This window comes from Labrus bergylta, chromosome 19 (assembly GCF_963930695.1).
Source record: "Labrus bergylta chromosome 19, fLabBer1.1, whole genome shotgun sequence".
NCBI lineage: Eukaryota > Metazoa > Chordata > Actinopteri > Labriformes > Labridae > Labrus > Labrus bergylta.
The window spans coordinates 2,743,384-2,759,151 of record NC_089213.1 but is presented as its reverse complement, the minus strand read 5'-3'; the positions used below and the strand labels follow the sequence as shown (position 1 = coordinate 2,759,151).

Below are 15,768 nucleotides of genomic sequence, written 5' to 3'. Positions count from 1 at the left end.
TATTGCGTACCTCCTCACCACCTGTATCCATCAATACCGAGGCTGAACATCCACAGTCCATGAACTCTGCAAGCCTTCAGATCAGATCTCTTTATCTCATCGCTTCACATCCTTAAAATGGATTTTTAGCTGCTGTAAAAATGGTTTACTACTAAAGATGCAATATACTCAACGACTGCAGGTCTTAAAGTTTTTATTTTAACGACTGCATAAAATTATCAGATTTCAGTTTCAGATTTTATGATTTCAGACACAGAAAGGAAGAAGAAAGGCACTTTTTTTTTGGTTTCTAAGGAGGGAAGATGAGTATGTTTTTTTGATTGTAATTGATGCAGAAACTCCCGAAAGATATGAACCAAAGATATGTCTCTAAAAAAAGTATTTCCAACTTGATCCATTTGTAAGCTTTTTCTTATTTGTCCACTCTTCTTCAGTTTGTTTTTAGATCGATGTCTGCTCCAGCTCCGTCTGTGATAAGACCTGAAAGCAGACACTACCTGTAAATGTCACTGAGTTGATAAAGAGAGTAAAGTTTATCAGGGCTGTTGTGTCTGTGCACACGCGTGTAGGTGTGTGTGTGTGTGTGTGTTAGCGATAGAGAAAGACAGCTTTATCAAGTTGAAATTGTGTACAGCAGCAGACACGCGTGCCTCTGTGTGTTGAGATAAAGCGAGTGAAGTTTATCGAGGTCAAACAGACGGTTTCCTGCTCTCACATCTGCACTGATTTGTTGTCGTCGTGTCGCTTCTTCAGCTGAAAAGCTCTTATCCAGCTGTTTTTATCGCACTGGTAGAACATGGAGTAACAGATGTGTCTGCGAACACTGCGAGTCTGAAATAATCAAGTTCTCTGCTCGTGGAAGAGAGAGCGTAACTCTTGCTCTGTCACAGCTAAAGAAATGTATTTTAGGACGGCGATGGTTAGCCAAGCAGGGAAACCTGAAACAGGTTGGAAAGGTTGTCAAGGTTCAATATAAATATGTGTTTAATAGTGAGCTTGAAGCGGGACACACACTACAAGATCATCAGGCCTATTTTTGGACCAAATTTCCCGCCCTACAATCCAAATCAACTTCCAGATTTCTTCTGATTCTAAAAATGATAAGTGATCCGATCTGCTCAGAAGGATGCCAGAGCCGCCTTGTATTCAAATCGCAAGTATTAAGAGTTCAATATTCACGGTCCGATCTCTCAGTGGGATGATACCTGGAGGACAGCCGAACCCGCACTCTGTGGATTGTCACATGGAACGAAATGATTTGCCGTTTGGTAAGCGAGCTCGACTGAAGAAGAAAGAACAGCGACGACGGGCCAATCAGTTTTTCCTCACCTCTAGTTTGCACTTTGACACGCACAGCCCATCTCCATGCTGTGTCAACATCTGTATCAATAGTTTCACTTTTTTACTTTGTGAATTTTCAGTTAAACGTATTGCACAAAAATGATTCCTGCCTGTCGTCGGCCATGTTTGCTAGCTCTCAAGTAGCATTTGACTGTGAGAGATTTAACTCTTAAACTGCTAATCTATGACTATTTGTCACCATGCGTGAGCTCTTTTACATTTTTCCACATCTGTTGAGATTATAATAATCTTCAAGTGTGGGTCAGGCTGCGGCATTAGAGATGCTCTTTGGGTGGATTTTCTGGCCTTTACACCCGAGCCAGGCTATCACTTCCCACTGTCTCCAGCCGTTATTCTATAGCCAGATGCTAGCACTACTCACAGATCTGTGCAACTCATTCATCAACAGTATAATGTTAAACTAATTTTTCCTCTGTTTTTGAGTCAGTGACCTTCTTCTTTTTGTCTTGCTTTTACACACATACAACTGCTTTCTGAGTGTTAACTCACTTCTCTATTTAATGTTTTCACCGTTGCTTTTCACTGGAGTTTGTTGCGGCCTGATTGTAAACCTTGAATGGGGTTTCAATTGAAATAGTTTTGAGTCCTGTTACAAAAGCAAAAAGGGATATAGAGCTATTCAGAAGATATCTAAGTCTATTGTACGCAGACGATCCATGTTTGCAGCTTCTATGATGGAAATATTTTCCATCTCTCTCGTCCTTCGAGAGTAAATCTTTTGGTATGGAACTGTAGGTCAAACATAAAACAACCTTTTGAAAGCGTTGCCATGGCCTTTGGGTTTCATGCTCTGGGCTTTCATACAGACACACACACACAAATATTAACAACATTAGTTTCAGTCTTAATGTATTTCAACCACTTTCTGTTCATAGAAAGAAAAACAATGAAAGAATCATCGTGCTTTTTATTCATCCATTTATTCATGAAACAAGTCAGGTGGAAGTGTTCACATTATAATTACGATGTTTTTGAATCTCTGTTTTAATATCCCCAGACGAGAGTTAAAGCCTCATAGTTGATGCTTTAGCTTCCTTCTGCATTTCTTCACACGTTTTCCATGCATGTCTGTGTGGTTGTCATTTGTATGCTCAATTGCCCCCTCTAATGTGTGTGTATGTATAATCAATGAATCAATGAATGCTTGCATACATTTGTAAAACGCGTCTAGTCATGCATGCCCGTGTGTGTGTGTGTGTGTGGCCTCTATCTCATTAGTGGCCTTTGTCATAGTTTGATCTGTGGCCTGCCTCCTTTCACTTCATTGTGCTCACGTCGCCTATGCATAAAGACCTGCAGACCGCATGCACTGATGAATCAACTCGCCGGCTGTTGTGTGGGGGGGGGTGTTGTGTTCGGGCGAAGAAGAAGAAGGCAGGAAAGGTTAAGATAAAGTTGCTTTGAACAAATTCGCTCTTTGATCAGGCGGCCTCGGCGGTGAAAGGCCTTTCTCTCCGAAGTCAGAGCCGGTTGAGAGAGGAGAGATGGAGATAGCCATTGTTCTGTTTCATCTCGCCTCTGTCTTTCTTTTCTTTTTTCCCCTCTCTCTTTCACGCTGTTGTAAGCCGTGTGTACTCCCTGCTTCTTTGTTATGGAGAGTGCCAGGCCTCTCTTTCATGACTCCACACAAACACACACACATATGCATATACAATGACTTGAAAGCACTACTGAACACACTCATTGTTAGAGATAGTGAGTGTAATCAAGAAGAGATGCGGCAGGCATGTAACTCAAAGTCTCTGTCTAAACTTTTGTTGCTTTAATGGTTTATTAAGATTAACATCATTGATTCGATTGACATAACCTGCTCGATATAGATTGTTTGGACTGATACTTATCCTGAAAAACATCACAAATGACCAGTATGAAGCCAATATTTTGGTTTTGCTTTCTACCTGAAATGATTGAAGATGTTTGCTATTTGGAGTGTACTCTGAGTTTGCATGAAAACGTATCAAACCATTCTATTGTGGTCCACTATCTGTTCAGCTGAGATGCTTTACTAAATGTGCTGCAGACAGTGCTAAAAGGATTATAAAACCATGCAGTCAAAATGTGTTTTGCAGGAAACTAAATGTTAATCATTCCTGAATTGACACAGTTAGAGTTTTTTAAAATGATTTCCTGAAAAAAAAATGGCCACATATCAAAAAAACATGAGTGTTGACACCAATATATCCGTGATTGGCCAATGTTGGCAGACAGTATTGGCCAAGGAATATATCTGTCGGTGTATCAAGCAAAATTGACACATGCTTGTTGTGATGACTCAAATGTGACGATTGGCTGTTTTTAGTTGTTTGATATCTCAAACATTGGGCAAAACAAGCAACCCCAACTTGCTACTTTGATATCTACCTTGAAATTGTAATGGGAATTAGAAATCATTTTAATTGGGCTATTAGGAAATTGGGAAGATTGCACAACCTTGAACATGAGATTCACTAAACATGAAAAACACATTTTTTCCACATTTAAAAAAACGTTTATTACATTGAAAAAAGTGAATTCAGACACTTAAACATAGTTAACACTAACAGTTCAGCACAGCTGTACAAACCCTGTCCAAACAAAACATTTCTGAAACAGGGTTCTTTTTTCTTAGCTTTCCCACAGCATGCCTATTATGTGCTGTTAACAAAATAGCACTCACTTCCTGTCGAGCCAATTGATTATTTTTTGTCTAATTCAGCTTCATTCAGTCTTGGAGTTATCAGTACAGCATCCTCAGAGCAGACCTGGGGCTGCAGCAAGCAGCTTAATGGGCGCGATAGACACAGGGATGACATACTGTGGGGGCTTCTCTTTTGTACTCTGTATTTCTAAAGAAGACTATCAGTAAAGCAGGCAGAACAGCTGACCACAGATTGGTGAATAGAGGTTGAATAGATGTTGCCATGGATGCATTTGTAGCTATTCCAGTCACACACACTCAACACCACGTATAAATAGTTACTTGAACTGTACACACACACACACTTGTACGAGCTGTAAAATTGAAGTGTCCCACATACATCTGGCTCTACAAGACCGTTAGTGTAGATGGTGACATTTTCTTATCTTAATTCTTGTAAAGAAAAATCTTTACTTCCACACCATGTGATGAGCTGCTTTTAAAACAAACAGCCTCTGTTAAACTGGGGTTCCGTTTTAAGCCAATAACTCCATTAAGCCAGAACACAAACATTCCCTCCACTCAAGATGGTTGTCTAGACAACAAAGCTGTGGGAGGGGCTACATGTTCTAATTGGACGATCATCCTTCTAACTCTGCTTATTAAAGTGATAAAACAGAGATTTTAGTTTTAGCCGATCACGCAGTTTGAGTTCAGTCTAACAGTTTTTTTTACTGCTTTGGCCTGGACTTGATGATTTCAACATCTATTGGATGCATTGAAAGGACATTCACAATTTGTTGTCATGCTCCCAAGAGGATTAATCCTGATGACTTCTGTTAGTTTTTCTGACTTCTCTCCAGTGTTACTATAAATTTGGATTTATCTTTATTAAGTAAGATATTTAAGCAACCACATGATGGATTGCCTTGAACATGTCCAGGTCACTCATGCTCCTAAGAGGATACATCTCTAATTCAAGGTGACATTATAGACGAAGAGTCAAGGAATCACCAAAGACATTAGCACTGTCTTTCATGACAAGATCTGATATCTCAACAACTACAAACGGGATTGGCATGAAATTTGGCAGAAATAACCTTCCTGCTCAAAGGATCAATTCTGGTGACTTTGGCGATCCCCTGACTTTTCTTGTAGCGCCACCAGCTGGTCAAAGAAATCCAGGTTTCCTACATGATTTATTGAAACTTATTTGGTAATTCTTCTGACCCTATTGTTAAGTGACAACCAGGCAGTCATTATTTTTACTCAGTGAAATGACTCAGCCAGAACTGAATTGATTTGTATTTCATTTTGGAATAAGCGTGGTGATTCCTTAACTTGAAGAGGGTGAAAAATGTAATCGTCATCTTACGACCAATTCTTTGATTTACAGTTGCTTAGCAAACTTCATCATGCAGAGATACAGAACAAGGCAAACCGTTTTGTCTGCAAGGTAGCATTGTCTTTGTGGTCATGCTAAAGTTAGCACTCATCAAGTGCAGCCTAACAAAAACGACTATTTATCGTATTTGAGACGAAGCTCTTAAATCTTAGAGGTAAAACACAGGCTGATATGTTGATACTCCTGCTCTCTTTCAGACATACTCACTCAGCTGAATGTTTCTGTCTGCACTGTGCACTAATTCTTACTTTATAGCAGATACAAGAGACTGTCTGGACTGCACATAGCCGTTTCAGAATGGCACATTTAGCGAAGATTTGTGCTGTTTACAATAAACTAATGATACCAGCTTTGAATAGCCACCCGAGAGGATATTGTGTTTGCCAATTAAAGGAATAATCACCAGCTGAAGTGTTGATCTCAAAGCAAAGAGGCAGTGTTGAATGATTTAAATGCTAGAAGACAAACTAAATACTTAAACTGTTGGTGTGTGCTGTGTGGATACAGAAAGAAGCTCTGCACTTTGCTGATTTAACATGATGCGGGATGAAAACTTTCCTCGAAGATGTCGGTAAAAATACAGACATGAGTCCTCACCGCCTTGTTATCTTGTTGTCTTGCAGATAGCAGAAGCAGCCAAGACTTCTTCTCAGGCTGATGACTTGTACCTGGACGACACAGGCTCAGGAGGCTACTACCCTGAAGATGATGATGACTTTAACTCGGGGTCTGGCTCAGGTAGGACACTTTAACACATCCACACATACAGTACACTCACACTCTTGCCAACTCAGCAGACAATTACACAGAGATGTAACATTTATTTTCACATCTGCTGCAGGTAAGTTTGAAGCACAATGAATTTTTTTCCATCTTTCACCGGCAGGCTCAAATTGTTCCTTCACTTTCTACCTCATCTCTATTTATTGCTCATTTTCTTTGTCTCTCTACTTTCTTCCATTCCCTCTTTCTCTCTTTCACTCGATTTGAATTGAGATTGCCTTGTCACCCAGACTGCCGTGGGCAAGTGCGCGTATTTTACATGTCTTTTTTATTACCTCCTCTCCCCTTCTCGCTCCAAGCACCATTACAATGCTCATTCCTTTTGTCAAAGTAACTATTCCTTTTGAGAGACTTGTTTAACTGCAGTGAGAAAAAGGTCATTGTAGGTTAAAAGGAGACGGGACTGTGATCGATTGCCCTTCCAATACTGTATTTGTGGCCTATTAATCTGCTCTGCCGCTCTGTATTCAATAGGAGGTTCGACCTGTAAATAATACATTAAACTTGAATTTATTGTGTGAAGTAAAGTAAGACAAATTATGTAGCTCTGAGCATGAAATATTGATGCTCCTATCTAACTTATTTGCACATAAACACAACATGATATGTATATTTTTGTCTGTATGTTACGTTCCAATAAATATTGTCCAGTGGATGTTTTACACTCTGCTTTCTACCTTTCCATTTTTCCCCCCAAGGTGGAGGTGAAGAAGTGGTGGAAACAGTGACTGTCAGTATGGTTTATATTGAGCCCAAAGCAGCAGAACCGACCCAGGACTCCACCAAAGATTTCACCCCTAGGGTGGAGACAGCCACGGTTAGAGAAAAGACCAGAGACATCACACCAAGGAAACCACTCAGAACAGAGGTGAGAAGTAGACTCTGACCGCGGCCAGTACAGATATCTTTTTAGGGATTAACATAACAAAGCAGTTTGTTCATTTCAAGCACTATAATTCACATTATAGAGGAAGTATAACCTGTTTAACATTTGTCCACTAGATATGAAGTTGGATTTGGGAAGTGGTTAGCCTAGCTTAGCATAATACCTGAACAGAGGGTTAAATTGTGCATTTGTGAAAGCACTATAATACACATTATAGAGAAAGTAGAACCTGTTTAACAATTGTCCACTAGATATGAAGTTGGCTTTGGGAAGTGGTTAGCCTAGCTTAGCATAATGCCGAAACAGAGGGTTAAATTGCTGTCCAAAAAACAACACAATCTTAACTAAATTAGGGTCTTCTCATCACTTTGAAGAGGCAAAAAATTGAGCAAATGTAATTGCTGAGTTTTGAAATGCGCTGGTGGGGATATTTCTTTGTACCTATGTTAAGAGCTATGCTAGCTGTATCCCTCTATTTGCAATCTCTCTTCCTAAGCGTATTGAAGCTCATTGTTTTCGGCCACAGAGTCATATTTAGCATCAAGATATGAGAGTCAAATCATATTATCCTCTGTAATGATCAATAAAGTTTTATGTTCCAGCTAGAGCAGGTTATTCTCTGAGCAGAAGACCACAATCATAAATCTAATAGTCATGGTAAAAGTAGTTTTAAGTGCTTAATGACCAAAGCAGACAAAACTGTTCAGAAATCTCACATCAACGCTTTATAAATGTTTATTTTCTTCTTTTTGGTTCAGTTTAACCAGCTATGTTGCATTTGCAAATATTTGGTTTACAAAGTCATTAACAATAGTGGTGGCTCATTTGTTTCTATCGTGACCCAACGCAGAGCAATTCAGTTCCTCAGTATGTTTTGAGATGACCCGAAATGCCACCTAATCCCCCCGTAATACCAGAAGCTGTGAGGTCGCTTTCAGGATAAAGATCAAGTGCTCACATCAATTCTCAGTGTTTTCGCTCCATTGCAAATTATGAAGGATTACATCCCTATTTGGACATAATCACATATTCTGGAGCCATCCTAGATCTCACGTCTCTGTGTTGCACTCTTACTTGACTGTACTGGATACTACATCTGTTTGGGATTAGTCTTTAAGGTCTCTACCCCATAAAACCAAGCATACCTGGCCCAGTTCCACTTTTTCCTCCTCCTGCCTCTGTCACCACTCTCTTGTCCAAATTCACTGGCTTGGTTTCATTTTAGTCCTTTGCTCTCTTTTCTAGTGTTTTTGGAAAATAAGGAAAGGATACAATGGCCAAGATCCATCCCGGATACTCTGCTTTTTTTTTTTCCTGGACTTGCTGAGAAACCTAATGGCTCTGTTTTCATTGGTCTACTCTTCCTAAGCCTTGCACTAATCTTATGGGCAATCTGGATTTGTTCCATTTTCTTCATCTAGTCAGCCTCTATAGGTTCCACTGGCCAGGTTCCATTTTGTTCCCTGTTCTTCTACTTTGACAAGACCTACTTTTTTGGAAAAACATGTTTTTTGCTTTCTTGATGAGACATTGATTAGATACTTTAGTCACATATCCGTACCTTTGATGTGAAGCTATAATGCCAGCAGGCGATTTGCTTAGCTTAGCTTAGTTTAGATAACAACAATAGGATGAAAAAGGACCTAGCATCATATTTAAAGCTCACTTATTAAGACATGAAGTCGCAGGTCTCTAACCCTACCCCTCGTATTGTTCCTGGATGCTTGTGCGGTAAACAAACCAGTTTTTACACAGATTAATCAAATTTAAATCATGTGTTAAAAAATGTTTCCATTTTGCTCTCTATATGCTAAGCTAAGCTAATGGTCTGCTTGCTTTCCCAATGAAAGGTCAACCAAATCCTAGCCAGAAAGCAGTTCAGCTCATTTATAAAATCTAAAGCCATTTCTTAGGTCTTGCCAGTGATTTTCAGGAGTATGCCTAAACATCTGAATGACCAAAAGTCGTCTAACAGAATGAACAGCAAATACTGGAGATGAATACAGAAATGTCATTTTTTTTAAAAAGGAGCTAATCTTGTATTTCTTTCCCATCTGTTACCTCTTCCCTCTTTCCTAATTCTCTTAATTCAGGCACCTGTTCCAGTAACAGAGGATATGCAGATTAACCAGCTGACTAGTACGACCAGTGCTCCCGGCTCACCTCAAGAGGCTGTCGAGGTCCGCACTGAAAACCTCTTCCAGAGGACAGAGGTGTTGGCAGGTACGTGTCATGATAAATCACAGCAGACATCAAACCCAAACGTATTACTTCATTACTCTGATAATATACATATGAACTATTGGTTTTGCCCTTTCAATTTGGTACTTTATCTTTAAACATTCATTGGAAGTCATAGCAAGTTTCCTGTCTTTACTGGGAATCTACGCGCAGATATGAGAAGGACTGATTCCAGGAAGAAAGAAAATCTTCACTCGAATTAGATGAGAAGTTAGAAACATTATCACTCTGTATGATACACATGAAGCTACCACAAGTAGCCAGTTAGCCTAGCTTAGCATAAAGACTTGAGTCAAGTGGAAACTGCTTGCCTTGCTCTGTCTGAAGGTTTATTATTAGATGATTTAGTCCAGAGTTGTTAATAGGTTTTTACCTTTGGACAGAGCTAAGCTAGCTGTTTCCACTTGTTATGCTAAGCTAAGATAACTCTCCTGGGCTTGTACTGAGATTAGAATCAATCATCTCCTTTAACATCCAACAAGAAAACACACAAAATATCAAACCCTTCCTTTTATATTTCCAAGCATATGACGGAGCAGTTCAGTTTGATGCTCTACTGAAAAAGTCTTAGACGCATTTTGGAAGTGTTTCATTATTTTTCTGTCTAATGTTTCTCCAATTAATATTCGTAACGGCGCGTTGGCATATTTGCAGTCAACTGCAACTTTTTCAATCTCGGAAAATATGTTCCATAATGTCTCCCACCTGATCCACTTCTCCAAATAATTACTTTTAATAAACCCCGTCTGTTTCCCTCCGTGGGACCTTGTGGAGTTCACTGGATTGTGGGTGTTTTCGAGGGTGCGTTTCTCACTTTGATTACTTGAAAGAGGATGGAAAGGAAATTATCTGTTGAAAATCAGTGTTCTGTCTGATGCCACGTATCTTTCTCTCGGCGTGTCTGAGGCACACATTGATTGGCATCCCGCTTTTACTTTGTTGTGCTATCCATCTGGTGCTGGCAATAAGCAGACAAAACTTTAACAAGGACAAATCAGGACAGCATCAGTTTAATAAGAACTGCTTACATCTCACTCTTAATGATTATTCCTATTTCCTCTTCTGAATATTGTTCTTGGACTGAGATGGAGGAAGACAATTGCTTAGAATTGCTTTGAATTAGGCCTCAGAAAATATCACTCTCTGTGCCATCCCTGCATCGCTTTCGGTCTTCTGAACTTTTCGCCCTACTCTCCCTCTTTTTCCTTCGTCTAGATTATAACCATTAATCTTCATCTCCCGTATGACTTCTATAAAGATAATTGCCCATAATCTAATTTTCATTTATTCGCTCTGTATTGCGTTACTGCTTCTTGGAGCTTAGCAGCAAGGGTGTGTGCCAGGATCTTTTTACCCATGGGGCCTTGGGGCCAGTCAACATGTGGAAACCTAAAGTGGAGCAGAAGCCCAATTGCAGCGCCAGGAGAGAGCCTAAACAGATTAGGAAGCTATAAAGAACCTCGTACAGGCATAATTGGGAGGGAGAATGAAATAAGCCCATGTGGCGAGTTATGAGCATTAGTGAGCAGAGTCGGGGTCAAAGCTGGAGGATTTTTAATACGGCCTGGGTGGATTATATTCAGAATTCCCCTGATGTTTCACCACTTTTGGCCTTTTGGTTTGCGCGTGTCTATAACCGAAAATTTGACCTTCAGTATTTCGCCTCTGTCTCTTAAGGGTCAGTTTATCCATTTTAAGGTCTTGCATGGATATCTCTTGGGTGTTTCATTGTTGCAGACCCAGTCATACAATTTCTAAATGAAAGAAAGTTGAATTTAATACTGAATATTTCCTGCTGTGATTGGATTTAATGTTAAAATACCCTTCCCATGTACAAATATCCAAGATGTCCAAGCCAATAAAGACATCCACAGAGTCCAACCCTAACCCTAACCCATTTCCAAATTGGTTTTTTTATCCATCCTGTAGGACCTAGAGTTCGGTATGTCTGCTTTGGCTTTTTCCTAGATTTTCCAGAAGTCATGTCGTTACTGTGGACGCTGGAGTACCCAAGTTTTGACTTTAAAATTGGTGCTGTAAAGAACTGTTATTTTGCGTTACTAAATCAGTGTATTGGGTATTCAAGAGTTCTAAGTCTACATAGATTTACACTCATACACAACATGTGACACAAAAATAATGTTGTGGTATTGAAACGTTACTTCTTCTATGAAAACTAACAAAGGTAACCCTTTTATTGTATTTTGTTGTAAAGTCTTTAATTGAAATCTTCTACAATAACGATCCCACTACAAAACTTCATTCAACCAAAGAACTCATCACAGATTGAGGGGCCTTTCGGCTGGGTGGTCGCCTGTCAATATTTCAGTTCTTGCAATGAGATTGAAGAGAAGAAAAGGGGATTTAGTTCAAGCAAAGCTGGTTGACTGGTTTGTTATTTGTTTGTCCACTTTGGATTTATTCACCCAACTGATAAGCGATGAAACCAATACCATTTGCTGTTCCACCCCTAAGCCCCAGGTGGGTAGTGGCTGATTGGAATACATTACCCATGGGAGCACTGTCATCAATTAATTATCAGTCTCAATATCTTCTAAATGGAACGCTTACTTTTGAATTAAACATCTGGAAACACATAGGAAAGAAGCTGCATTGGCCTTGACATTGCACTGAAGCTGCAGCTTAGTTTCACCACTAATGCCCCCAATTTGGATATGTTTCTTTGGTATTGCATTAGTATTGAAATATGTTGCCGATGTTGTTGCTAAAGTTAACTCTGTGTCAAAAGTGATTGCACTGACCAACATGCAGCATGTCTTCGACTAATAGGAGGCGGATCAGTTCTTTGGAGTTCTGTCTTAAGGACAAACCAAAGGTCTCTTTCTCTGTGGGGACAAACAACCGACATTTCACTTTCTCAGCATTGATTTTTTGCCCCTTCCCTTTTCTGCCTCTGCCCTTCTCAGCTGTTATCGCAGGCGGTGTCATCGGCTTTCTGTTCGCCATCTTCCTCATCCTCCTCCTGGTGTACCGCATGAGGAAGAAGGATGAGGGCAGCTACGACCTGGGAGAGAGGAAACCCTCCGGCGCCGCCTACCAGAAAGCCCCAACCAAGGAGTTTTATGCATAAATAAACCAGCCGCCCTCCCCCGTCATCAGAACCACACATTACGAGAGACTGTAAAAAAAACACACACACAAAAAAAAAACAGTCCATGACAACAACGAAACCTGTTCACACCCAACAAGGAAATGTTTTTGATTAGGTAACCCTAGAATAAAGGAAAGCTTTTGAATAGAGTATTGTAAATTAAGACCTTTTCTTTCTTTCTTTAAAAAAAATGAAAACCAAGCATTTCTCATTTTATGGCAGATCTCAGTGTATTTAAACATTTTGTGTATTATTTGAAAAGGCTGGAAAAAAAAAAAAAAACAGGATCTGTAAAGGCGAAGAAACGAATCGCACCTGTCTTCTGTCAAAGGAGCTGTTTTTAGTCGCTGACTACTTTTAACTGTAGCAGTATGTTATTTGTAAAAAAAAAAACAATTTAAAAGTGGAAATAATTGAATATAATTATTCTGTATCCAACCTACTTTCTTTTTTTTTTCTTTTCGTCCTAGCATGTCTGATGTTGATCTCTAAAAGGTGTATAACATTAATTTATCTTTTCTCTGATGTTAAAAAAAATGCCTTTGTAGTTTTGATGAAGCTTTTTTTTTGTCTTCATATTAACGCTGTTAACAGTCAATGTAAATGCTCCCTTCAGGTTACAATGTTTATTTTTTTTTGCTCTCACATCCGTTTTTTTTTTCTTTCTTTCTCTGGATCAAACATGAGCGTTTCATGATGTCTTGTTTATTTGTTTGTTCTACTCAGTTGTTTTTTGTTTTTTTGACAGCGTTTTAATTTCAGGTCTTTAAAAGCTAAAAAAAAAAAAATAATAAGCATGTCAGGGCTCAAGAAAATCACAAATCTCACTTCTGTTTTTATGTCTCGCTAATCTTCTTTTTTTTTTCTATTTAAACGCGTTCTTGTTCTTGTTCTTGCACATTTCATAGCTTCTACTTCTCACTGCTGTCCTGCAGCTTTGCCAGGCTGTCGAGTGTTATTGGATGTTTTTGAGCCCATTGCCAACCCCCCTCCCCAATGTGTCCCTTGAGTTTCCTGACATCACCCAAACTCTGCAAGCACCCTTTCACTCTTACATCTCCTCCCCCCTTTCTCTGTTTACCCTAACCTCCCTCACTCCCTCACTTTTTTTTTTAATCACACTGGAGCACAGCCAGTTTAGTTGTCAACCCCTGAACGGCCCCTCCATTTTGCTCTCTCTCTTTTTCGGCTGTATGGTACCACCCGGGTAGCCTGCCGTTATTGTCCGTGTCCCGGTGTCGACCTGCAAACTAAAAGGGCCTGCTTCTGCTTGGACATAAACGCACCCAAGCCCAGGGGCCGAGTCCCCCACATGCAGAGCACATACCTCTGCGGCAAACACCACCAGAGACGGCCCCTGAACCTAGCCTCTCTTGAGGGGATTGATAAAGGCTGCACAGAAAATGTAAGACTCCGGTGTTATGACACTTTGAGGGCTATTCTTGTTTATTTTAAGTATTCAGCACAAGCATTTCAAACAGCGACGAGAGACGAGGTCATTTACCAGGTTTAAAACCACAAAGAAAATGTTGTTTTGATGCCATTTTGCATCCCTAAATGAGCTTAAAAGGCCACAAATGGCTACATTGAATGAAAACTTAAGTTACATCACATGATAGCAGGTTACTGTCTTCTTTTCTTTTTTTACATAAGAACTATATAAACGTGCTCTGAAGAGACAAAAATTGTAGGGCAGGTTTACGGATTGCTTTTTTTCAACTGTATAGTAACGTGAAGTGGAAGTTGTCACATTATCCAACCCCTAACACCACCCTCATGGAGTTCCTCTTGTATTTTTTCAGTCCACATGTAGTCCTTTGGTTGTCTCCTCCCCCCCCCCCCCCCCATCTCTGTTGTCCTCTCTTGTCATAGGACTTAAGGTACTGAACTATACTGAAAAACCCAAAGACTCACGGTGTTTCTACTCCCCACCCCTCCCCCGCCCCCTCCACCATGGCCACATCATGTTGTTTCCTTATTCTCTTTTTTTCTTCACTCTTTTAGTTCTTTTTTCTCTCTCTCGATTAGAGACCTGACCTTTGAGTCCAATTGCTTATTAGTATATGAAAAGATATATAAATATATATAAATGTATATTCACAAATGTTTTAAACCTTCAAAGTGCCTACCATTTGGAAATGTACTTGCTCACGGTGAGCATGTGGCAGGTTTGTACACATAGGAGAAGTGTAAACGACTTGACTTGCATTCTGTGAGCATGGATGACTGTAATGGTAACTTTTTTTTAGTCTTACAAAAGCTGACAGTATTGTACCTATAAGTTGAAACAACACTACTGAATAAACATTGTGGCCTAATATCCAACTGCTTCTGCCATCTTGTTTCTTCCATCCTGATCATTCAAGTCTATCTCTAAACTATGAAATCTCTGTAAAAGACAAAAAAAATGTTAGGCTAACATAAAGAAAATATAACATTTACGTACTTTCTGAGAGATAAGGTTGATAAAGGTTGATGTGTTTGCGTCCTCTCGTCAGGATTAGCGTGGCACAAAAACAAGAAAAAGGAGGAAATGGCTAGCTTGCTTTGTTCAAAGTTTACAAAAAAGTCAAAGTAACAAGACACAATAGAGCCTATTAAATGTTAGATTTACAGGCCCTAGAAGATAGCACTTATTTTTTTTATTTACTCCGGACTGGCCCATGCTAACTGTTTCTCCTGTTTGCTGTTTTTATGCTAGATGGCTAAGCTAGCTATTTGACTCAGCTCCAGTTCTTAACTTAATTTACAGACACGAGAAGTTATCAATAAACTACATTAAACTTAAACTACATTGAAATAAAACAGGCAGCTTTGTTTCCCCTTTACCAGACACATGCTAACTGTTTTGTTCATTTTTATGCTAGACTATGGCTATGCTTAGCTATTTGACTCGTAGCTCGAGCTCTTCATTTAATTGAGTAGTCCTAGAAGGCAGGTTTTAAAAATGTTAGCGAGCCAGTCTATTTCACCCGTCTGTTCCCATTTTTTAAGCCAGGCTACGCATAACGCTGGGGTCAGCCCTGTTCCCACAGCCCAATGGTCCCACAGCCCTATGTTCCCACATTTCTAGGACATTTTCAAAATAAGGTCTTGTGTTCCTACGTTTCCCTTCAATTTAAGCCCTATGCTCCCACAAGATTTTTTAGTCTAGTTTGTTTATTTAAACGGGCAATGTGCACTTACAGTGCACATTAAATGTTTAGGCGCACCAGATTTAGCTAAAAGCTACATTCCACCTGTAGTCCATTGCTACTGGATAATAAGTTGGGTGTAATTGGCTACCAAATTGGGAGAAAGGGGGATAAAATCTGATACAAATTTATGAAAAAGGAAATGTGGGAACATAGGACCTAATTTTG

General features: G+C 39.6%; 1 protein-coding gene across 1 annotated transcript in view; it reads left to right on the top strand.

The window, feature by feature from the left end:
- The window catches only part of sdc2 (syndecan 2), a 51,492-nt gene extending 36,766 nt beyond the window's left edge, over positions 1-14,726 (top strand). The window contains exons 2-5 of the mRNA XM_020648456.3: positions 6,008-6,122; positions 6,866-7,035; positions 9,147-9,276; positions 12,222-14,726. Coding sequence (XP_020504112.2) covers positions 6,008-6,122; positions 6,866-7,035; positions 9,147-9,276; positions 12,222-12,385 — 579 coding nt within the window. The 3' untranslated portion in view covers positions 12,386-14,726. The remainder of the gene's footprint in view (positions 1-6,007; positions 6,123-6,865; positions 7,036-9,146; positions 9,277-12,221) is intronic.
- Positions 14,727-15,768: the final 1,042 nt, after the last annotated feature.